Genomic DNA, 24,321 nt, shown 5'->3' with positions numbered 1-24,321 from the left:
TTAAACTTGTTCTGTTATAAAGGACAGATGTGCTTCTGTTACAGTGCAACAATTAGCTGACATCAATGAGAACAACAAATGAATGATGATAAGAGTGAGACACAGATGCAAGCTTGATGTACACTGTTTAGGTCCTTTTGTATAGACCCTTTCAACAGTAAAAACAAAAACAATGCTTGAACGTTCTATTTGGGCCCCAATCTACTTCCTCTGCATTAAGATAACATATGGAATGTTAAAAAGGAAGTCTTGTGGGGCCAACTATGATGCTGATAATGGAACTCTCTTGAAAGGGTCTATATTCAGCTGGGGAGAGAACAGTTTTACCTATTTTAAACGTTCTTTTGATGGACAAAGGTATATTTGGAGTCAGTGTGCAAACATGGTGGACGCAACGCATGTATTTATTTAAATCGTCTAGAGCAGTTTTGCACAAAACATACATACACAGTGTGCAAAGACCTTAATGTGCTCCCACCCTATAACCCTGATGCCGAGAGAAACCTACCTGTAGATGTTTAGAAAACGGATAGAGAAGTCAGAGAGATAGAGATACTCACTACATTGAGCTGCAGTCCTGGGTGGTGCCAGCTTCACATACACTGTTTGTGGGCCTCTGGCTTCTTCAATTGGAGAGAGAACAGTGTTATCTTCACCAGGAGTACAACATTTAAAATACCAACTGTCCATACATAGGTCCTCAGCCTCAAACCACAAACCATAAGGAATGGTAAGAAATGGATGACTGATGTAGTGGTTGACCGATTGCTGATTTATCGGCCAGTTCTGATCACATGGTTCATACAGTATCATCATCGACCTCCTCGTATCACTTTTTGTTGATATTTGTTGAAATGTGCCATCTTGTTTTCAGACCAACATATTTTATTTCGCACAAACTAAAATAAAGAATTATTTTCTTTACATTTATGTGATTGTTATACCTAATAGCTTCTAGTTTGCATGTTGTCCAACCAGAGACATTCTATATCAATTTTGTTATTGACTATTAACCTATTTTATATAGTCTACTCTATGCTATTACCAATTCCAACACCGTGACTGATGCCATATGCATATGTTTACACTTGGGGAATGCATAGAACAGAGAAAGATGAGAGGGAGATAAACTCACCATATGAAGTTGTAGATTTGGGCTTTTTCAACTTGACATACACTGTTTTTGGCCCTCTTGCCTCATCTTGAATTAGTGAAAAAATATATTGTTACTCCAACATATACACTAAAATTCACACACCAACCCACACAACGTGACAATAGGTCTGTTGTCATTTTCTCATCCTCTAATGTCTCTCGTTATGAAATTACAGTTCCCTTTATGTGTCTGTGACTATGTGAGTCGTATGGCCCTTTTCCACTATGGGGTAAAACCCAGGTGACTGGGGTAAAGCCTCTGGCTTGTTTCTATTTCCATGATTGAAACCAGGTCCGCGGCCCAGACGGCCTCAGGTTGGCCTATAGGGCATGATTTTGCTTATAAAAACTATCTACATAATATAAAACCTTTGCGAAAGAATGACGGATTCTTACAATTTAATGACTTGTTGCTGTTGCTTACACTTTACCTTCTGTGCAATCATCTACAATGGTTTCATAGACATGATGGTTCACTAAAAAAATAAAAAAAATAATATTATCAATGAAAGCTTCTAATTGTGGCACTTTTGAACTATGGATGTCAGAATTAACAGTAAATGAAACCAGTTCTGAATTATACAAATAGCTCTTCTCACCTCCAGCCAAATTCTGGTCTCGATGAGTGCTTCTCTCAGCCTGCCCACTAGAGGGAGCCGTAGATCTATATTGATCAATAACAAATTAGTCAGTGAAGCTTAGTAAGTTGCTTTTCTAGTTGTGGTATTTAAAGGAACCGTATGTAAGAAATGTATTTCAATTAATAATAAAATGGCCCTGATATGTCACTAGACATTAAGAAATCATGTTCATTTCAAATACTTAGATCACTGACAACAGTAGTCCAGCCAGGATATTGTCATTCAAAAAGTGAAGTTGCAGCCCTCAACTGATGTTGATGTTGTCGTGTTATGTTTGGCCTGATGCGCCACCCTCCACCCATCTACTAATCACGAAGTCAGTAGTGTTTCGGCATCCGGGTTGCCAGCTCTGCCAGTCAGGGGAGAGGGGGAGGGGATACACCGCTCTACAGTATTTTGAAAGTGATTGCAGTACCAGTTTTGGCCACAATCTTACATACGGTTCCTTTAAGAATAGTTTGCTATTTGTGTCAGTGAGGCAGCTGAACTACTTACTGGGTCCTTGGTGCAACGCCCAGAGCTGCAAAGAGACACACAGTCCCAGTAAATGACATTTAATCCAAGTGCTTAATCTGCTTACATTCATATGAATAGTAATATATTGTAAATAAATGACAAATGGGCACAGTTTACCTCTCAGTTTTAGAAAGCAATATGGACACATTTTAAAAAGGAAGGCTGTGAAGAGTGATCCCAGCACTACCCCTGTGACCACACCCACTGCGCACTGATTGGATTGTTGACCTACAATGAGGCATTTGTGTGTTTACAAAACAGAAACAGGTTCAGATATCAAATGTAAAAAAGTATATACATTAAGTAAGTATTTCATATCTTTAATAAATATTAGATAAAATCACACACCCCTTCCAGTAATGCAAACTGAGTTACTGGAAGATGTCAAGTTGGACGAACCCTCTCCCTGGCACCGGTGTATGTCTTCAGCAGCTGCATGTAATGTGGTTCATGGTTAATGTGGTTTGTCTTACAGAATGAATCTGAGATGTCTCTGTACCCAACTTACATGTACCGTATATGTGCATAATTTACACCACTGCTTGGTTGAATTTCCTATTGTGATGCGCTGTTCCCAACAGGAGTTCCCAAACCTTTCCATGACAAGGCCCCCCAAAAAAACAGTCTGGCCAAGCCCCCCCCTTTGAGAGATATTTATTAAAGTCATCGACAAAACTACAGCAAATTTAAAAATACATTCTCTGTGTTAAGCCACAAGCACTTTGCGATGGAGCATACAGTGTGAGAAAATTTGGGGCTTTCTTCCGGAAGAGAGCTGTCAATCCAATGTCATTCGCAGTCACAGCCGCGGCCCTGTCTGAACACACTCCATCACACCAAGACCAGTCAAGTCCATTTGCTTTAAGACCTACGCACATGGCCGTGCAAAGCAACGGCGATTTATGGCAGGTGACCGGCAAAATGGAATAGAATCTATTAAAGTGAATGATACAACGCACACGGCAAGTGGAACGACAGGGCGATCGTCGCCATCACTCGACCCCTTTCAGGGACGTTTTGATACGTCATGATACACTGACCAGACAGCTGTTTTGTATCTCCACTGAATCGATAGGTGACCGCGTCGCCAGCAGTGTGTGTAGTAAATCGATTACAGAATTCCACCGTCATGTCTGACTGTCGCATTGCATATCTCTCCCTTTGGCTGTAGGCCTACTTTCAAAAAGGTTTCCATTTTAGCAGAGCTAACCAGCTAGATAAATGACAGGAGTACTCATGGATGTCACACTTTACCAGGGCTACGCTGACAGTTTATGTGATGATGAAGGTGTTTGAATAAAAGCCAATCAAAAGATTATCATGGAAAATAAAATGTTCAGATATGCGACAAAATTATTGTAATGGTATTTTATAACAATACTCATGATGTTTGTACGCTTTTAATTAATTTATTTTTTGCTTTTATTTTTCCTTCCAACTTGCTTCATCCCCCTGGCGTCTCATCGCGGCCCCCACTGGTCAATTATTGTATATTAATTTGTTGAACAGGTGACGTTTAAATGAACGGTCATGTTGCATCAGAGCTATAAAATAGCAATCTGACAGACGTTTAGAACATAGCAACATTGTAGCATAGGACTGAGAGGGATTTAGCTCAGTCACAACTAGTAACGGCAGTTTGTCCTGCAAGTTGAGAAATGAATTGATATGTGGCAGAAAGAAGTAGTTCTACAAACAAAACAGTTTTAGCGATTAAAAAGTAAAAATTATAATAGGAGATTAACACAATGCTAGAGGCAACAGTGGTTCGGTTAACAGAAGAATAATGTGAGTATGGTGTAACGGCATCCTCCGCTGCACATCGGGCCACATCGATGTACCACCTCGAACATACATTATTTTTCTGTTAACCCAACGCCGTGTTATCCATTATGCCTTACATAATATGTATAATATGCACTATATGGATTGTTTCCTTTGTAGTTATTATGTGTGGTTCATGCTTGCATGCATGCATGTATTTGCATACATTTGCCACTTTTTTCATTTCAGAATGAACTCTGCTGAAGGCACATCTGGCTTGTCCTCTTCACCTGTTCCCTCCTCCTCTTAGTCCCTCTTATCATTTAACCTGGCTACAGGAGACCCTCTGTACTACTGCCTCTTCAAGAAGTAAGAAAGTATTTTATATCAGATAGATGTCAGATAAAATCACTCACCCCTTTCAATAAGGTAAACTGAGTTGCTAGGAGATGAAGTGAAGTTGGGTGAACCATCTCCCTGGCACCAGTACAAGGCTTCATTAGCTGCAGACATGCTGATTGTGATGTTGTTATGTATAGTCTTAGAGAATAGATTTGAGATGTCTTTGTACCATTTATATCTCCAGTCACCGCCAGGCTCAATCACACATATCAGAGTGACATTCTGTCCTGTGGACACAAGATTTTGTGGCTGCACAATCAGTACGGCTGTGGGAATATCTGTGGGAGTAGAAGGAAGAAAAAGTAAAGGAATGTGAATTATGTTGGGTATTGAATGTACATTTAATGATATGTGATGTGATCTAGGAAAACCCACCACATGGTTCACTCAAAAATCCTTGATTTTTGCTCCCTTTTTACCCTCTCTGGTGAAATTTCACCAAGTTAAGATTCTGATACCATCCTAGCAACATTCTGGACACTGTCTCCTAACAAAATCCAGGATACCATCCTCCCAAAATCTTAGATGTTGCTAGGATGGTATCAGAATCATAAGTTGGTAAAACTGCACAATGTGGTGTGTTTTCCTAGATCGCATGACATATGCATTACTCATAACAACAGAAAACATGATAAAAGTACACACATAATAAAGACATTACTTTTCAGTGCATTATCGTGTGGTGCATATTAAGTGAACACAATCCATGAAACATCATAACCTCAACTTCAGCTTTCAAAATACTCTGACTCTAATAGGTGTAAAGTAAAGTGTGACTCAGAGTCTAAATGTAATTACCTGCTGTATGACCACAGGACATTAAGGATCCCAGCACTGAAAGACACAGTAGAATGCTGTGAATACTGTAGCTCTATGTAAACTTGGCATTTATGCACAGGAGCTGTGAAGACATTTTTTTTTTCAACTTAAAGACATGCTGTCAGTGTTCAGTACACTCACCTGCTAAGAAAAAGAGTCTCTGCTGTGGAATCTTTTGATGCACCACACAGGAGGCAAGCTGACATTGGTGCAAATCGGCAAGGGCATGTTGAATCTTCCATCCATGAGCTGAAAACCACCCCACTATCATGTTCTCAGTACTGTTCTCAGTACTGTACTAGTTAGCAATATTTAGTGACGGTATTCAGTGATGATTTTTAATCATTTTTGATTACATTGCTGATTACGACATGTTTTAAACTTCACTCAAGGCAATCAGGCAGTTAACGAGCAATGTCTCATTTGGGAGTGTGTGTGTGTGTGTGGGAGGGATCTTCTGTGTGGGTTAGAGAATTCATCACACACATCCTTAATTTCAATTCCCTGCATAACCAGTGATGCAGGCCATTTCCCAAAGTCAAGGAAACATACTCAAGGGCCGCCTTTTTAAGGACGCCAGGTCATCGAACTCCCCTGAGCACTATTCCAATGTCAAGAATGCTCTGAAATTTGCACCCTTTCATTCTGAGAATTTTCAAGGAGGTATCTGTGGATCCTCAGGTCAGGTGAACAAAAATACCCATAATCCATCGCGTTGACATTCATCAGATCAGCGCCGCTACCGCTCCACACTTGCTGCTAGTCTGTTCCAAAGTAAAGTCCGAGAAGGAGGCCTCTAGCCTCAACTTCGTAGAACCCGACTCGCTAGGAAGCATTCTATCAAGGAACTTTGGGAAACAGCAGCAGTCTAGATTGCAGTGTTTTTTTTTTTTTCATGTCCAGCGTTCAAATCACTCACATCTTGTTAGTTGTATGTATGTTGTTAGAATCTGCATAGATTGGCAAATCACATAGACTACACCACTGAATCCTGAAAAGATGTAACACGGTGATACCTATTCCTGTTCATGACAGCTGCGATTGACCCTTCACGGTCCACGTCACAGGAAAATGCCCACATGTCAGTACATATAGCCATTTATGGCGGGCCAATGAATCTTTGCCCACTTGCTAACAACGTTGTCTACCCATTCTGTTATCAGCTCAGGATCAGGCAGATAATCGCCATTTGCTAAGACTAATTTCTTTAGGCATGGTTTGTGCTCCTGGGGTGACAATGCATACCTTGACAGCTCAACATGCCAGTCTATTAGCTGCACTTTTTTCCTGACCCATGCTCCATTGAAGTGGTAAATATTTATAAACATTTGTTGTTCATTCAGGAGTATTTTTGCATACAATAGGTGAGTTGTGTGTCATTGCCATGTTGGGATGTTTTCACACTATTTTTAAAATAGGAAATACCCCTAATTTCAAGGTGAGTTCTCATATCAAATGCAAATACAACTCAAATAAAATTGACTAAAATACAGTTTGCTGCGTGATAGTTATTCAGACAGTTGGTCATGCATTTAAATTTGGAAATTTGAACTTGTTGATTTGTGGTGGCTCTTAAAGACGTAGGAGGATGCCTGGTGTTATCCCTTGGGCAATTTCATAGTTAATATATATAGGAAATTGCTCAAGGGAATTCACAGGGCTCCCTCTTAAAAAGCTAGTCCTAGCCTACAAGATTCAGCAAAAAAATAAAATAAAAAATGCAATTCACAAAAGCAGGCCCCATGGCTGCCGGACTACACTTTTGTTGCTGATTTGTTACGTTTCTCTTCCTTCTTTCATGTTGAATTGGTTTAGCAATGTAGCTTTCAGTTCCTTGGTAACACTTTACCTGGGTAATCCAGTATCCACCCACAGAGGCTTAGATCATCTATTAATACTCAAGTTCAGTACTGTATGTGACATTTGTGTTGAATGTTTACCTTAACCAAATCCAACCCCTAGCTTTTACCTTAACCATAAATCAGAACATCTGTAGATATTGTATAGATAGGCCATCCAAGTTAGGTGTCACCAGTTCCTCAGCTAATATGAGGCACACACAAATGCTTTTTGGCCTTCTTCTTTCACTTCATCTTTTTTCAGTTAAACAAACACTGCCATACTGACACATATTTTGACAGTTCCTGTACTGGTATGTCTCCATATAAAATACAGAACAGTGACATGGCATTTCCTCATAATTCATGCCATATTCAACTGCTTGTTACAATAGCATAATATAGCATGACCCTAACATAACATGTAACCTATGCCAGTTGTAAATTAATTTCAAAATGCCTTATTCACTATTCTCCATGGCACTCTAGTACACGTACACAAAAAAAGACAAACAAATTACTTGTGACAAGCTGACTCGGTCCCTAAACATGAAGAATAATTCTTACAACTCTTTAAAGTGCATGCACACACACACACAAAGTGTTCGGACATAAATACCTCTATCTACAGTACCTACACCTTTTTGTCTTTTTTTCATTTCTACAATAATAGTAATACTTTTGCAGTACATTAAAGCACAGAGGCAGAAAGTGGTTAAAGGTACAACATATGTCAATAGCAAGAGCAGGATCATTAAAAGAAATATTCAGACCAACTAAAAAGCAGCAGAAATATGCCCACAAGATATCAAAACTCATTACAGTCTGTCAATACGAAAGACAAAGCTGATACTCAGGCCTCTGCTCAAGGTCCACCAATCAATAGCCAGTTGGAAAAGGTTTAGATGGACTCAGCCAGTGGCTTCCCACTTATCAATCTGCAATTACAACACCTAAAAGCATACCATCAGCTTTCATAGGTGATAAAACAAAACAAATGTCATCAGCACAGAAGAAGGTTCTAGAAATCAGCTTTGAGGGATCACCCTGGTGGCCACTAGAGGTATTAACTGACTTGGTTTGTGTGCCGATGGGGAGGGAGGGTGGCGTTATAGATAGCCCTTTTCCACTGACGGAGAACTGGTTCTGTTCCCATTCACAAACCAACATTTAGACCATTCGGAGCATTTTGCCCAAACAAAAAACGATTCAGAATGTGGCACTTTGGTTTGGAGCTGGAACCAAAAAAATAGTTGTTTTTTTCCTGCGAACCAGAATGGTGTACCATTCTACCATTCAGAGGGATGAAGGCTAAAAACATGAGTTTTCCAAGTGTTCTCAGTACCACATTTGCTCAACCCTGCTAAGAATAAACAGGCACATAAGTGCTGCCACCCATGCAATTCTAATTAGTGACTAATTGCTTCCTTACTCAATGAAACTTCCCCTTCAAGCGGAAACTGTTGTGGTCTTCTAGAAATGCTCCCTGGGGGGGGGGGGCCTTGTCTTTGGAACTGTTCAGTGCATCTTTCATTGTCCATTAGGGATATTCCAACTCATGGAACGTCTCTCGGCCAATCAGAAACAAATAAATAGTTCCACAGAACCCAATTGTTGTATAATGTCCATTAGACAGCACAAGAGATGTGACTAAGGTTTATCTCAGTCCAGATACTGTAGCTTACAGAGCAAAAAAAAACTGCTCAGATGTTCAGTGGCATGCACAGACATTTTGGGGGGCAGGTGCTCAGGATGGGGGCACTTTTTTGCGCATGTGGAACACTTAATTATAAAAAAAAATTACACATGTTGAATGAAATTTGACTTGTGCTGCAATTAGTAAATCAATATACAATTAAAACAATAAAGAGAACAAAATGTGTTAATTTATGTTGCCTAACAAAACCGAAAACAGAACCAAAACAGAAAACGTTCGTCTTAACACATAGATTTGCAATTGCAAACTCTACCGAAATTATTTGTAGCCTATGTGGTCGTCCTCATGTTATCTGTCATTGACTTGGGCTACAGCGTAAAACTTTATCAGGTGACCAGTCGGCTAAAAATGCTTAGTTGTTTGATGCTGTATGAGACATTTTACTGCACAACAAAATGATTACACGTTGGGCTTAGAGGGCAAACTGTACGATTTTACTTGATCTGTAAGACAATAAAGAGACCAAACAGTATGAGAAGGAGTTATAGTGGGCTACTTACTGACTGTTGTCATTACATGAATGCAGATGGGCATTTTTCACAGGTAATGGGTAACTTCCCGTTTCTTCTGTCACAAATGAATGTGTTAATACATGTTGCCTAACAAAACATATCAGAAAACGTTCTTCTTAACACATAAATTTGCAAAATCTAACGAAATTAGTTGTATGTGGTCGTCACGTTATCTGTCAAAGATTTGGGCTACATAAAAACTTTATCTAGCTTCATCTAACTAGTTTATCTGGTGACCAGTCGGCAAAAATGCTTGTTTGGTGCTGAATGAGACATTTTACTGCACAACAAAATTATTACATGTGGGCTGAGAAGCAGCCTGTCAGCGACCATGCCTGCTATCTGAAGACGCTTACTGAACTGCTATGGTGCTGCGCATCTGGCGTGCCCTGCGCGTGACTGCGCGAGTTCACGTGACAAAGGAAGAGAGCTAGGCTGGTCGGGTGTGCGCAAGGAGGTGGCTCATTTCGGGGCATTGTTTCAGTCGTTTTTAATGGCTCAGGTTTTCAAAAGATCATTTCAAAACCGACCTCAGTAAAATCTTAATAATATTAATAATAAAAAAAAAAAAAAAAAAAAAACAAGTTTCAAAAGGGCATTTTCGTTGATAAAGGGCAAACTTCCTGCTTTAGCACCACCTAGTGTCTATGTATGCACGCCTATGCAGATGTTGGAAGAGTTAACCCAAATATCCTTTGGCGATGTCACAATTTCATAGTCATTCTATAGGTTATGGCATTTTTAAATGGTTGGATTTTTGACCAATCTGTGTAAAAGACTATAACAGGGTGGTCTTTGACTTCTTTGTAAATTGTTCCCATTTAAACCTGTTAGCGCGTCAACATTTCTATTTTCTTTTTTTTCATGATGTCAAGATGTTACTCAATAATGTTCTACACCACATTCCATCATCATCAGAACACAGAGTGATACCTCACATGTTTGTCTTCTCAGAAATTGTACCATGAGCATGACTCTATAGCACATGTCTCAGTTATTTATTTATTTATTTATTTTTTTAAGTATATTTTTGTGGGCTTTTTGCCTTTATTTGGACAGGACAGTGGAGAGTGACAGGAAGCAAATGGGAGAGAGAGATGGGGTGGGATCGGGAAATGACCGCAGGTCGGACTCGAACCTGGGTCCCCGTGGGCACTCGGACCCATATATGGTACGGGTGCTGTAGCCTGCTGCGCCACAGCGCCCCCCCGTCTCAGTTATTTTTTGTTCCATTTTCTTTTTTTATCCTGGTTTATCAGAATTAAGGAAGACTAAATCTAAAAGATGAAGTGCATTCACCCCGTGATTTCACTACAAACTTCCGTTTTGTATGAAACAGGAAGCAAAAATAGCTGACATCCACAAAATGTTCATGACCTTTTCCCTTGGAGTAACAACTTGGTTAAGCGGTTTCAACCAAAGACAATTCATTTTTTTCTGTTTTGTTATTAACTGCTTGGTTTATTTTGCTGTTTTTTTGTGTGTTCGACTGTTTTATGCTTAACATAACTCCATATCTCATCCTTGTGACCCTTGTTTTAAAATGTAGAGAACTATCTAAATAAAGGAAAATCCCATGAATGACTTTTGAATGTATATCAACAGGGGTTTTGGAATCAACTTGAGTGCCTCAAGGAAAATTCTGTCTAAGGTGCTGAAGTGTTGTCAGTCAGATTCTCTAGCATTTTTAGAATTTTAATTATCACCCCAGTGGGCCATTGAGAACATATGAACTCATATGTGACAGAAATAAGCAGGTGTGTAAAGTCAACATCACTTTTTCATTGTCATTTTTGCTAAGTGACATTTGAATTTGAGTTGACGGTCATAATTAAAAATTAAGAGACCACTGCAAAGTTGAATATGACTGTCAACTCATTTAAATGTCACTCAGCAACCATAGGATGATATCAGAAAACAGTCCAGATTTCACAGACCTACAGCACAGTATGTAGTCCAAGACTCCCCAGCCAGCTCAAACAGTGTTAAGTAATGTCAAGGTAACGTTAGCATGATGCAGATGGAAAAACTAACACGCTTTATAGTGTTGACACCATGGCAGCTCTGTCACTTCACACACTTTGTGACATGGAACACTTTCATTCAAACGCACTATTGGGTAACCCTTGCTTTAACAGTTACCTAATGTATCTGGTAAGTACATAGTAAATTATAGTATTGTGTAGGGTAATTACTACAGATAACATGTAGAAAAATGCCAGAGAAACTTCATCTGAAATACTTAGTAATTAGGGTATTGCAAATGGAAGGGATAAATGTCACTCACCCTAAGAATGTTAACTATAACAACAAAAAATTATCGTTCTGGCTGATATTAATGACAGTGTACACACACTCAATTAGCCTAGAAATCTAGACGCACCCTAGCGGCGGCAAATTACGTCGCTAGCGGCGGCCTGTACGTCTAGTATCAAACCATAGGGATTTCTATTGGCTGACGCCGTGGACTTCATCCAATCACAGCGCTCTATTTTGTTAGAGAGTCTTAAGGCGGGCTTAACAGGATAACGACAGTCCTGCGACTGTGAACAACAAGGAAGGTGGCTATGGCGAACGAAGAGCGGTTGTTTGAATCGGCGTTGGCGTCAACTTTAGAGGAGTTGGACTTGTGCTTTTCTTTGAAAGTTGAGCAACACAATGCACTTAAGTCATTACTTTCGAAGAAGGATGTATTTGCCGTTTTGCCGACCGGATATGGATATGGTCGTAGCGCTGGCCTATTGCATGCCTAGGCAGTTTGAAAGACAATTCTCTGCCCGTCCCTTGGATTAAACGAAGTGAATGGTTCGATTCCAGACTATACATTTGAATGATATAGGATGGCCCGCCAGGCTAACACTCAATAACAACATTAAGAACAATTTTTTTTGGGATTACTTTAAGAGTGATTTTAACGATAAAAATCCGACAGGTGATCAGAGAGACTTCCCTTATCATTGGACACCGTGGACGCTAATAGTTAGAGTTATTATTACAGATTTCTGGTGTTAACGGCCCTTTACCACTATGGTAATTTTCCCCCATTCCATATGATTTTCAGTAAGGTGGGGATCACATTAGCCAGTGGCAAGCGGCAGGTTTCCTAATTGTTCTCTATGGTTCGGTCAGTTAAGGCAAACCATTTGTGTTACCATAGGAACGAGATAGAACTTATTATGGTCTGAGCATTGCGTTACGCTTGCCTCTGGCCAATATGATCCCCACCTAAGTGGGGCATACAATTCAGTAACAAACTATTTCCAATCCTATCTGTTGTTGTCCAATATAATGTATTTGTTTCATGTTTTAAGTTAATGGCAATCTTACAGTACACAGGGTCTCCCAAAGTGACACTGTCAGAAACCATGAAGAGAATTCTCACAGGACGGGGCAGCTTTATCCTCATACCTATCTAAGTGCTTATTATACAAATCTACATTCCACCTGATACACAATACCAACAGCCAAATAAATAATACTGATGTTTGAAAACAACTGACGTTATAGAATGACACTTTAGATTCTCAATGTGAATAATACAATGTCAATATTTCAGTCAAGGAAATTCTGTCAATGCATTGTTTTTTCACTTTACTGAAGCCAAATAAGCTTGAAGCCAACCATCTGTTACTAAATCTGTCTAAATGGTACCTTATGCAACAGTGTGTTTCCTTTAAGGGAATGTTTTCATATCCAAGAAATTGAGATAGCATCACAGTAAACTCCCTCCATTAAAACAACTATCTGCCTCTTCTTTTGCACGCTACACTTGTCCACCAGACGACGCAACAACGGTGCTGGAAGGTGGTGTGTATTCTCGAGACTCCTCTCATTCCCACGATGTCTTTGTGTCCAGCAGCCCTCCTTCTGGCTCTGCTGGTGGCCATGATGCCTGTCCAACTCCTACTTGTATCAGGTTAGTCTGTAACAATACCTTACGATATAGAATTGTTTCTTGAAATAGGTTAGATGCACCCTGTCATATTATCTTATGTCATGTAGGTTATGAGGGTGAAGATGATCAAAGTAGACTGCCAGATGGTGAGTACCACAAGCTGCTTTTAAATATATTTTGTTTGGAGTGAAATGCTATACAGTACCCTCCAGAATTATTGGCACCTCTGCTAAAGTTGACTAAAAACAGTATAAAAAATGTGTTGGTGATTTATTGTAATCTCACAAACGAATAAAATGAAAACAATTGAATGAAATGAAAACAATTAGGAAAAATCCAACCTTGAAGGGAAGCAAATTTATTTTGAGAAAAAGGAAAATCTCACGAATAAATAAATATTTTTAACTCGTCGCTCACAATTATTGACACCTCTGCTTGTAATACCTTCTTAAGCCTCTCTTTGTCAATAAAACAGCCCATAAAGTTGGAGAATACAAAGCAAAGGTATTTAAGACCGTTCGTCTTTACAAAATCTCCCCAGGTCGTCCAGATTCCTAGGTCCACACTTGTGCATTCTCCTCTTTGACTAACCCCACTGTTTTTCTATGGAGTTCAGATCAGGGGACTGAGATGGCAATGGCCAAAGCTTGATTTTGTTTTCAGTAAACCATTTTTGCTTTGATCTGGACACTTGTTTTGGTTCATTGACCTGATGAATGATCCAATCATGCCCAAGTATTAGTGTCTTGGCAGAGATTGATAGATTTCCTTTGAAAATGTTCAGGTTTTTCTCGGTGTTCATGATACCATGCACCTTAATTAGGTTCCCAAGGCCTTTGGGAATAAAAGCAGCCCACAATAGCACAGCCCCTCCACCATAATTCTCATTAGGCATGGGGTTCTTTTCAGTATTGTCATTCTTCTATGTACGCCAAACACACCTAAAGTATTTCTAGCCAAAGAGCGCAATTTTCATTTCATCTGACAATAGACCACACTTCCAGACAAAATCACTGTACCATTCAGTAACTCCTGCTGTTTACATTGGTAATTAAATGACTGGACAGACTGGCATGCCCTCTAAATAATCTATTTGCAGCGAGGTCACTTTTTAAGATTTTGTTGGGGACTTGGTGACCCCAAGATGATCTCCAACAGTGGTTCTTATGGAATTTTTTGCCTATATACCATCCTCCATACTGTACGTGGGGGCAAGATAACCATGGGTCTTTTGCAAGCATGTTTGTCACATTTCAAGATGATTAATAGCTTTCATGAAGAAGAAAGTCATGAACTACTTTTGAAAGTTTACAGACACTCTGATTAACTTAAATAAATTAAAATTAAATAGGAAAGTGCTTCGGTTTTGTATACACAATTTTTCAGGGGTGCCAATAATTGTGAGCAATGTGTTTTAGTTAAAAATATTTATTTATATGAGATTTTCCTTTTTCTCAAAATACATTTGCCTTCCTTCAAGGTTGGATTTTTCCTAATTTCTTTCATTGTGAGTTTACAATAAATCACCAACAGATTATATTTTATAACGGTTTTTAGTCAACTTTAGCAGAGGTGCCAAAAATTCTGGAGGGTACTGTATGCTAATTAGTTTACCATTAAGGATATCTTTCTTGTTCTTGTGAGGGCATTTTTTGTTGATGTTTTTTTGATGTTTTTTTTTTAACATCCTTGTGTTAAACAATCTATGATTGCTGAATTTCTTATGATTTGTATGTGACTGTATACAGTACATTTTCTCTGTTTAATAGCTGCAGTGATTTACCTTTTTGTTTCCTTCCCCATTCATAGGCTATGATACCAAGCTCCAACCATTATTAGGTAGGAAACATGTACTGTGAATTCTTCATGAGCACTGAGGAATTTGCTTATAGCCTACTGTAAATGAATTAGTTATCAAGTGTTTATCCTTGACAACTAGCTCTTCATTAATCATTTGTGGAGCTACAAACATTACAAGAAAAATGATTATTTTAGCTCTGAAAGCTGTTATTTCCTAAAATTGAATTTTATGGAACAATGACAACTAATAGTAAACCATATGAAGAACCCTCCAGAATTATTGGCAACTCTGCTAAAGTTGACCGAAAACCAGTATCTGTTGGTGATTTATTGTAATGGGCCGCCGTGGCCTACTGGTTAGTGCTTCGGACTTGTAACCGGAGGGTTGCCGGTTCGAACCCCAACCAGTAGGCATGGCTGAAGTGCCCTTGAGCAAGGCACCTAACCCCTCACTGCTCCCCGAGCGCCGCTGTTGTTGCAGGCAGCTCACTGTGCCGGGATTAGTGTGTGCTTCACCTCACTGTGTGCTGAGTGTGTTCACGGATTGAGATAAATGCAGAGACCAAATTTCCCTCACAGGATCAAAAGAGTAAATATACTTATAATTTCACAATGAAAAAAATGAGGAAAAATGCAACCTTGAAGGGAAGAACATTTACATGTATTTTGAGAAAAAAAAAATCTCATAAAGAAATAAATATTTTTTAACTAAAACACGTTGCTCACAATTATCGGCACCCCTGAAAAATCTTATAAACAAAACCTAACAGAAGCACTTTCCTATCTATTTTCAATTTATTTAAGTTACTGTAATCAGAGTGTCTGTGAACTTTCAGAAGTAGTTCATGACTTTCTTTTTCACTATGGTATGAAAATAAAGTCACACAGAGGCTAAATCCTCTAGCTATTTTTCAACATCGGAAAGACAAGAGAATACACTAAATTTAAATAAAAAGAAAGTGTGTTGATGTTTGTAAGTCAGAGAATGTCTATGACAACTAGGTACTTTGTTGGAAATGCCTATATTTACAGTTAAAACAATTATTAAAAGGTTCTAATAATCTGGAAATGTGACAAACATGCTTGCAATAGTTGTGAGCGAATTGTTTTTATTAAAAATATGTATTTCTTTATGAGATTTTTCTTTTTCTCAAAATAAATTTGCTTCCTTCAAGGTTGTATTTTTCCTAATTTTTTTCATTGTGACATTACAATAAATCACCAACAGGTTATGTTTTATACTGTTGTTTAGTCAACTAGCAGAGGTGCCAAAAATTCTGGAATCTGTCTTAACAAAAAATGGTGGAGTCCAATAGCAAAGACCCCTAAAATAGGTCATCCTTTTTTGAATGTTTTGTGTATGTTCACCCTTCCTAAAGGAATTCCCAGGACCCAGCCAAATGATCCTAATTACAAGTCTACCTCACCAGATAAGACACTAGACATAACATCCTGCACAAGTTGAGAAAAAGACTTTGAAGACCAATATCACACTCTGAGTATCTGATGGGGGCATCTTCTGGCGTAGAATAATGCACTTTCATTTTGGCCTGAGAGACAGCATAGTTGATCTGGTAGACTGTATTTAGGCTAACTAATAGAAAAGTACAACATTTATTTGTGTTCATTTCATAGTTGTTGTTTGATATGATAAATATAATTGTGTAAGGTAGGCCTACTATACATGTTTTGACCTTTGTGTGTGAGTTGTGTTATTTAGGAAGTCAGTCAGAAATTCTTGTGAGAATCTTAAATGACTGACCTTTTGAACAAACTTACATGTAGCAGTGCCTTCACTTTGCCAATGTCCAATGCAAGCACAACGTGTAAGCTGGCATAAAATAAAGGACTTCAACATTGAGCTGTGGAAACCTTCTTGTGGGACTGAAATAATGTAAGTGTCTTTTCGCAGGCCACATATATTTGAATTAAATTTTAATTTGCATTTTAGATGAAGTATCTGTTAATGTTATGCAATTATTGATATTTTCTCAATCTATGTGTTTACTGTGTGCATGTTTAGCCTATGTTTGTGTGCGGCTGTTTGTTTTTTACAGACTGAGCCTAGAAGAAACACAGGTGTGTCTCAGTCCTGATGGTCACCAAGGTAAAAAGCTACTCAGGTGTTGGAATAGGTAAGGGATATATTATTTGTTTCTTATTTTTTGCAAACAGCTGCATTTGCATTCAGTAATACTTTCCAAGTTTGTAATTGTATACAATTATCATTATAATGGCATGGTGTTACATTGACCATGTTTTCAGTTCATAATAATACTAATTTAACTGTATTGCCATGCAACAGTTTTTAATGACACATGGGATGCTGAATATGATACTACAGGAAGAGTTTATTACTCTGTACTTTTTTTTAGAATTGATCAAAACCAAAATCATAAGAAGAGATGCATCAGACGACCCAGACCAACCCCCTGATTCATTCCATTCCTTTATGAAGCAGGAAATTGAAGCAACTGACAGATATTTTCCTCAAACATTTTATATAATCATTTAGTCAGTCATCTTTTTCCATGCCCTATCCCTTGTCATATTCTCATGTTAGCCAGATTCAACGAAATACTAGTCACATGCAGCTAATTTATTAGGCAGAATTGACCTCACCAGTTATTTTATGATGAGTGTATGCATATGTTTTTTTTAATGCTATGTGTGATTCTGCTGGATTCAAGTTGTCTTGAATGCAACCACACAGGACTCTTCCATTGACTTGCATTGTATTTAAGACAGTGCCACACATGGTACAACGTGGTATTACAAGACAACCAGTCTGACACTACTGGCTTGCATGCCAACTCTGGTGGATTATAGGCAACACAGTTTTTGACATTATCAAAAAGGCTGTCTGTACACAACTGTTGCTATTTCTTAACATGTTTATGGTTACAATTAATATATATTATTTTCCATCTATGTATAAATGTACCTGTTTAACTATTGAGTTTTGATTAAAAACACAAATGTTTCACAGATCTGCTGTGATTTCATCAGACGTCAAGGTAAAGGTAAACCCTGAAGGACAGTGATCAGATTCTGCACATGTGCCCTGTACTAGACCACTCTGAAAGTTAAACTAGTATCACTCAAATAACTTTATTACCCTTCTCATGTCCTCCTTTTTGTGACATGTAAAAGGAATGGTAAGTGCTTTAATCAAGACAGATTGGACAATGGTCATAGCTGCTCAAAGATGTTTATTGCGATCACAATTATTATGAAAAAAATATGATTTGGCAGGTGCCGCACACATGTGATGATAAGTACAGTATACTTCAACATCACCTTCATAACCATATGCCCCCCCATTGTTGGAAATTCATCATGACCAAAATGCCCCCATGTTAATGGCATTTGTCAAACTTCATTGAAATGTTCCAATCAAAAGATAAAGATACATTGATATTCTAAATCTCCTGTTTTTGTTTGGAAGCTGAAGCTCACAGTTCCCACAATTTATAACTTGTGGCCTCAAATGTTGCAGATCTCTCTCTGTCTGTCTGTGTGTATTTGGAATGTTATGCATTTTACAGTTTTTCACAATTGCTAAAACACATTTTTTTTTAACCTGTCACCCTTTTCTCAAAACTATTCAGTTTTGTGTATGTGTGTGTGTGTGTGTGTGTGTAAGAGAGAGAAATAGAGTGAGAGAGAGAGAGAATGTGTGTGTGTGTGCTTACAATACTTTGTGGCTTCTCTTAAAGTAACATGCATGGTAGCATTACATTTCGGCACACTTTATACTTTTTGAAAGTAATGCTGACATTCATCAAAATCTTCTGGTTTTCAAACCCTGAATGACACGATGGTCCAGCTTCAGTGATCTGTTTAAAATATGTTTAATTTAAATATTAAACTGAATATTAGTTAGCCTACATTTCACACAAAACTATTGCACTATGACTTAGCCATAAAATACCACCATTGTGTAATTCTGAATAAAAAAAGAGCCCTACCTTTTGTACTAAGCTCCTTTGCTTTAACATTGACTGTAGCGTATGTCACATCGCCATTTGGTGGCTGATCTTCCCCTGTAATTCAATTGACATGGGATCTTTTACATTATGAATGAATATGTAATTGGCACAATTAGTTCAACTGAACTGTATAGTCTGTTGCAATTATGAACTACTGAATGATATTAGATAGAGAGAGAGAGATACCTTTATTTTTTGGCTTCCTTGCTGTAATGTTAACCTTAGCGTAGATCACATCACTGGGCACATGTTCATCTTTAAGGAATGGAGATTTTACTGAATCAAAATCCACTGTACTCAACAACTGGTAGAGAAATCCACCCTTAGCCATCAACATGTGCGATTCATCACAAATAGAGATACATCTATTTTTAAGCTAGATGAAGTGTAACAGCTCCTAACACTTGTTATTGCTATTATTATGGTTGCAGTGGTGGGTTGGGTTGTGTGTGAGTAAGACAGAGAGAGAGAGAGAGAGAGAGAGAGAGAGAGAGTGAGTGAGTCCATGTGTGTTGGCACTCAGGATAAACTAAACATGTTTCATCTGAACTGTTTAGTTTAGTTTTGCTTTGAGTTCTGAATACACATGTTCTTTAGTTGTGTCCTCATCTCCTGTTAAAAATGAAGAGAACATTTGGCAAAAGAGAATATTTGTAATGGGATTTCTCTAAAACAAAAAGTCTAACTTACCACTGTTGATTTTCTGCTTATTTTTTATCGGTTTCAGTTCAAGTTGAGCATATGTCAAATCAGTTGTAGATCCTGTTGTATCCTCATCTGGAGCGTTGTACAAATGATATTGAGCATGTTCAGTTTAATTCAGACATAAAGTCAGAATAGCAGTTACAGAATTCAAATTCAAAATTCAAATGAAAACTAAAAGTAATACCTTCTCCTCCATTTTGCATGTTGACTGTGTCATACACATGTGTTATGTCTGTAAGAAAGAATTTGATAAATACAGTACCTAGATGCACTCTGTTCAACACATATTTCATGCAGATCATTTTTTATTCAATCAACTGACCACTCTCCAGATGAGTACATCCTTGCTGATTCAGGTGTTGAGTTTGGTCATTAAGACTCTGATCTTGATGAGCACTACAGGCAGACAAAGGCATTCAATATGAAGATATTACCGGTATACAGAGACAATGTGTACCAGATAGCATGAATTGTGAAATGACTGTCACAAAGACAACAAAAGAAAGAAAACTCACAAAGTTGTATGATCATGCAAACCTGCAAAGAGATGTATAGCACACAGAATGTTTACATAATGTAGGTGGATTGCCCAGCAGTGATTATTCTAGCAGTGATTTTGGGGTCTTTTTTTTTTTTGTTCTCAACCTCACTCTTACCCTTGACTTTTTTGGAGCAAAACAGCAGGGCCAGCATGATAACCAAAATTAAGAGAGTCACCAGTACCACAGACACAGCGACTAGCACGTGGGAGGACCCAGGCTCTGAGAATGAGGCTGTAGGCACAGAAGCATTACATTGGTCACAGCAGTCCACAAACTGTTGTATTAAAGTTCAATAGTCTTAGATTTACTGTTCTTTCAATTTCAGAGTTTTAGGCCTTACCTTTAACTGTAACATAGGCCGTAAGTGATATTCCTTGTGTGTTGTCACATTGGTAGTAGCCCTCATCCTTCCTTGAGACAGCAGTGATGGTCATTTCTCCACTTGTATGGTTTTTCAAAGGCAAGCTGTCTTTAAAGAAATTAGCGTGGAAGTCAGCTGGCTGAGAGCGATACACACAGCGCAGACTCAAAGGATCTCCCTCAGTCACTGGGTAGGCAGGGCTGTCAATGATCACAGGCCCATCTGATAGAACACACACAACATAAACAACAAGTTGGATGCACATGTTAAATAAAAGGCCTACAGTCACTGTTAGCTTCAGTGCGGCCTATAGTGACCGTTAGCTTGTCCCATACAGCACCATAACCCCCAACCCCTCAGAGCAAGCCAGCAGCAGTCAACAAAAGAAAGCAAACACCACAAATTTTAAAACAATACATACCAAACAATGCAGCATGTGTAGTGAATGTGACAGGCATAATTCACCTTTGTTATTAAAGGGACACCAGGCAAGCCTGATGCTTTTTCTCTACGAAACTCCCCCTCGCTCGGTCTGAAGCTCTTTTCCTTTTCTTTGCGTCTTCTGTCAAGGGTTTTCGCTGCTTCTTCGCCGGCTCTGCCATTATACACACGTTTGCAACAATCTCTAGCATTTCGTTAGCCTGCCTGCTTCGTTCGGCGGGTAGGATACACTGAGCTTGCAAGCGGGATATTCTTCCTACAGGCAGTAGGGGCGGGCGAGAGAGTCTTCATTCGCCCTGTAACGAGTCATTTAACCATATACCGACTTACGAAGATGAGTAATTAACACAAAAACGTTGCCTGGTGTCCCTTTAAGTGTGGTTCTACACAACGTTCATATTAAACGCAGCACTTTGTTCTGTCTGTAGTTACTTCATGTAAATATGACTGTTTAGGATCGATAAAAATTTAAATGTTATGAATGTGTGATGACATGTAGCCTGTTTTGTTGCTGGACAGCGGCATTTTTGATTTCAGTGTTTTTCCAATGAAAATAAACGACACACGCATTTGTGTGCTTAACATGAGAAATTGTCTCTTGCGATTTACTGCAATTTCCACACTGGTGACCCCGACGTTAAGCCTATGGTACGCCCCCCTGCGTCCAGCCCCGCGACGCTGCACTGGTGAGCCGCTGCGACGAGAATTGCGTCATTTTACAGCATGCGCCGCGTCTTTGAGTCGACCGAAATTTAAGACCGTGCGTCAAAGTGACGCGTAGACTGCGCATGTGTGAAACGGAACTGCTGTTAACACTCCCCTCCAGTAGGTGGACCACATAGAAGAACAACACTTAAACGTAGAAACAAACCTAGACAGAAGAAGACTTGTTTGGTTACCATAACGACGATGGAACAGAGCCCTGTCCTCAGCTTGCCTGGCTTTGAGTTACGGAGACACCACGACATGGAGTCAACTTCGACCGATGTAAAGCCACAATCCACAGATACATTCTTTAACATTATATTTAACGGTCACTTTACCATCTATGGTGTAGAACCCAAAGTATTTCAAGACACCACATTTTAGATGAGATGGGGACTTAATTATCTGTCTGCTGGCCGTTCTGTGCGTTACCTTTGATTGTCAAAACAGGGTGGCTGCATGGGCTCATTGTGGCTACTGGCTATTATATTGGCTTGATTTGGTCATGAGCCCTGGATCATATAGCACTGAATGAGATGGTAAACAATAAAATAAAACTAATCATAGACAGTGACAGCCTTACTCCCTGCATAGAGAGCTGACATGACTTCGGATTAAATGCATCTTTTAAAAATGAGCGTATGCTGAAATCAAATCGCAAAACCCAGAGCCAATTAAAGGTATCTATCTACAACGCTCAGGCGAAACCCAGTAACACTTGCTGATCGAGATGCATTCTCGCCTGTTCCGATATATAATGCGTTATCAATAGTGATTATAATAATAAAGGGAATGTAGCCTACCTCTCCCAGGTGCAATCATTATCACCTAGCCTACTCCTGAACAATGCTGAACTCAAATCTCGAAACTCGCCTGTCAACACCGGGAAATGCGCTACACAGCACTAAAAAACCGAATAGTTTATTTATAGTTCGACTACGGATATTTCACGTCATGTTCGAATAAAAGTGACAGCCCTACTCCCTGCATAGAGAGCTGACATGTCTTCGGATTAAATGCATCTTTTAAAATGAGCGTTAGCTAGCACCTATTACTGAACAATGCTGAAATCAAATCGCGAAAACCCAGAGCCATATAAAGGTATCTATCTACAACGCTCAGGCTTAAACCCAGTAACACTTGCTGATCGAGATGCATTCTCACCTGTTCCATATATAATGCTATCAATAGTGATTATAATAATAATAAAGGAATGTAGCCTACCTCTCCCAGGTGCAATCATTATCACCTAGCCTACTCCTGAACAATGCTGAACTCAATCTCGAAACTCGCCTGTCAACACCGGATAATGTTATCATAATAATAATTGAAGGAATAACCTAGGCTACCTCTCGCTCTAAATACACCCATTATCACAGTGAGACATACATTATGAACACAAATAGTTACTTCAAAACTTTTACTGACACGCCATATTTACAGGTTTTTGGTTCATACTTTTGGTATGAGGCAGGTGTGAAGACTCAATACAAATTTAATTGAGGACATCTGTACGCGACAACTCTTTCTTACCATGACACTGCTGCATGTGTTCAGAAAAATGTCTTTACTTTGTATCGCACCAATATTGCTGCCCTCGCAGCACCGAAGTCACTTTAGCTACAGGCTAAGTAGCCTAATAAGCAAGTAGGCTAAGCTAGTCTCTCAGCTATACCAACAGGTGTGCTGTGTGTGTTCTGGTGGATGATAAATGGAGCGATGCGCGATGGGCCAGCTTATCAAACTTCCCAGCAGACAGGCTTAACATACTCGTGGTGCTTTTTTTTCCTTCATCAGCTCTTCCTTCCTTCGCTTAGTGCTCGCGACATTCCCAAGTTCTTCTTTTCTTCAGGCGTTTCAGGCTTCTTTGGTGGTTGTGTCCTACTTTCAGGTTCGACGTGCACCCCCCAGTTGGTGGGGCAGAGTATCACAGTTAATCCGTAGGTGCGAGGCTTAACCTTAACAATTTAACGCCAAGATTCAGGACAGCAGAAATTGGAGTATGCTTCACGCCCACGGCAAAATGACGACGCGTCTTGGACACGCGCAAATGTGACGCAGGACCATGCCAGAGCCTTTAGTCTGCTGGACGTATCCAGAGACACGACCATGACCGCGAACGCTGTTACCCTCAAACTCCCCGAATTCTGTGAATCGTCAGCGTCGGCATGGTTTGCCCAGACTGAAGCGCAGATCACGTTGTGTGAGATCACCGCAGACACAACAAAGTACTACTACGTTGTGTCGGCTCTCGGAAATTCAACAGCATCCAGAGTGGTGTCTCTTCTTAAAAACCCTCCGGCAACTGAGAAGTATATAGCACTCAAAGCCCACCTGTTGAACATTTTTGAACTGTCAGACGCTGAGAGAGCCAGCAGGCTTTTCTCCCTTCAAGGACTGGGTGACAGCAAACCGTCTGAGCTCATGGACCGTATGCTGGCCCCCCTATGGAAGCTGCCAATGGTAGCCCCATCCGCACGTATGGAACGAGGTACATTGAATTGTGTTTCGGAGGA

General features: G+C 39.3%; 2 protein-coding genes across 2 annotated transcripts in view; one reads left to right on the top strand and one right to left on the bottom strand.

Moving 5' to 3' along the window:
• LOC125289084 (basement membrane-specific heparan sulfate proteoglycan core protein-like) overlaps positions 1 to 24,321 on the top strand; it is a 947,802-nt gene that overhangs the window by 683,495 nt on the left and 239,986 nt on the right. The gene's annotated exons all lie outside the window — the stretch shown is intronic.
• Positions 18,654 to 24,321, bottom strand: part of LOC125289217 (basement membrane-specific heparan sulfate proteoglycan core protein-like) — a 33,317-nt gene continuing 27,649 nt past the window's right edge. Inside the window, exons 11-19 of the mRNA XM_048235946.1 lie at positions 20,639 to 20,881; positions 20,413 to 20,529; positions 20,272 to 20,293; positions 20,079 to 20,152; positions 19,941 to 19,988; positions 19,742 to 19,828; positions 19,238 to 19,306; positions 19,031 to 19,105; positions 18,654 to 18,898 (exon numbers count right to left, since the gene is read on the bottom strand). Of these exons, the coding sequence (XP_048091903.1) occupies positions 18,891 to 18,898; positions 19,031 to 19,105; positions 19,238 to 19,306; positions 19,742 to 19,828; positions 19,941 to 19,988; positions 20,079 to 20,152; positions 20,272 to 20,293; positions 20,413 to 20,529; positions 20,639 to 20,881 (743 nt within the window). The 3' untranslated portion in view covers positions 18,654 to 18,890. The remainder of the gene's footprint in view (positions 18,899 to 19,030; positions 19,106 to 19,237; positions 19,307 to 19,741; positions 19,829 to 19,940; positions 19,989 to 20,078; positions 20,153 to 20,271; positions 20,294 to 20,412; positions 20,530 to 20,638; positions 20,882 to 24,321) is intronic.

Source organism: Alosa alosa, chromosome 24 (assembly GCF_017589495.1).
Source record: "Alosa alosa isolate M-15738 ecotype Scorff River chromosome 24, AALO_Geno_1.1, whole genome shotgun sequence".
Taxonomy (NCBI): domain Eukaryota; kingdom Metazoa; phylum Chordata; class Actinopteri; order Clupeiformes; family Clupeidae; genus Alosa; species Alosa alosa.
The sequence above is the reverse complement of the archived record's forward strand: the minus strand, read 5'-3'. Positions and strand labels throughout refer to the sequence as shown.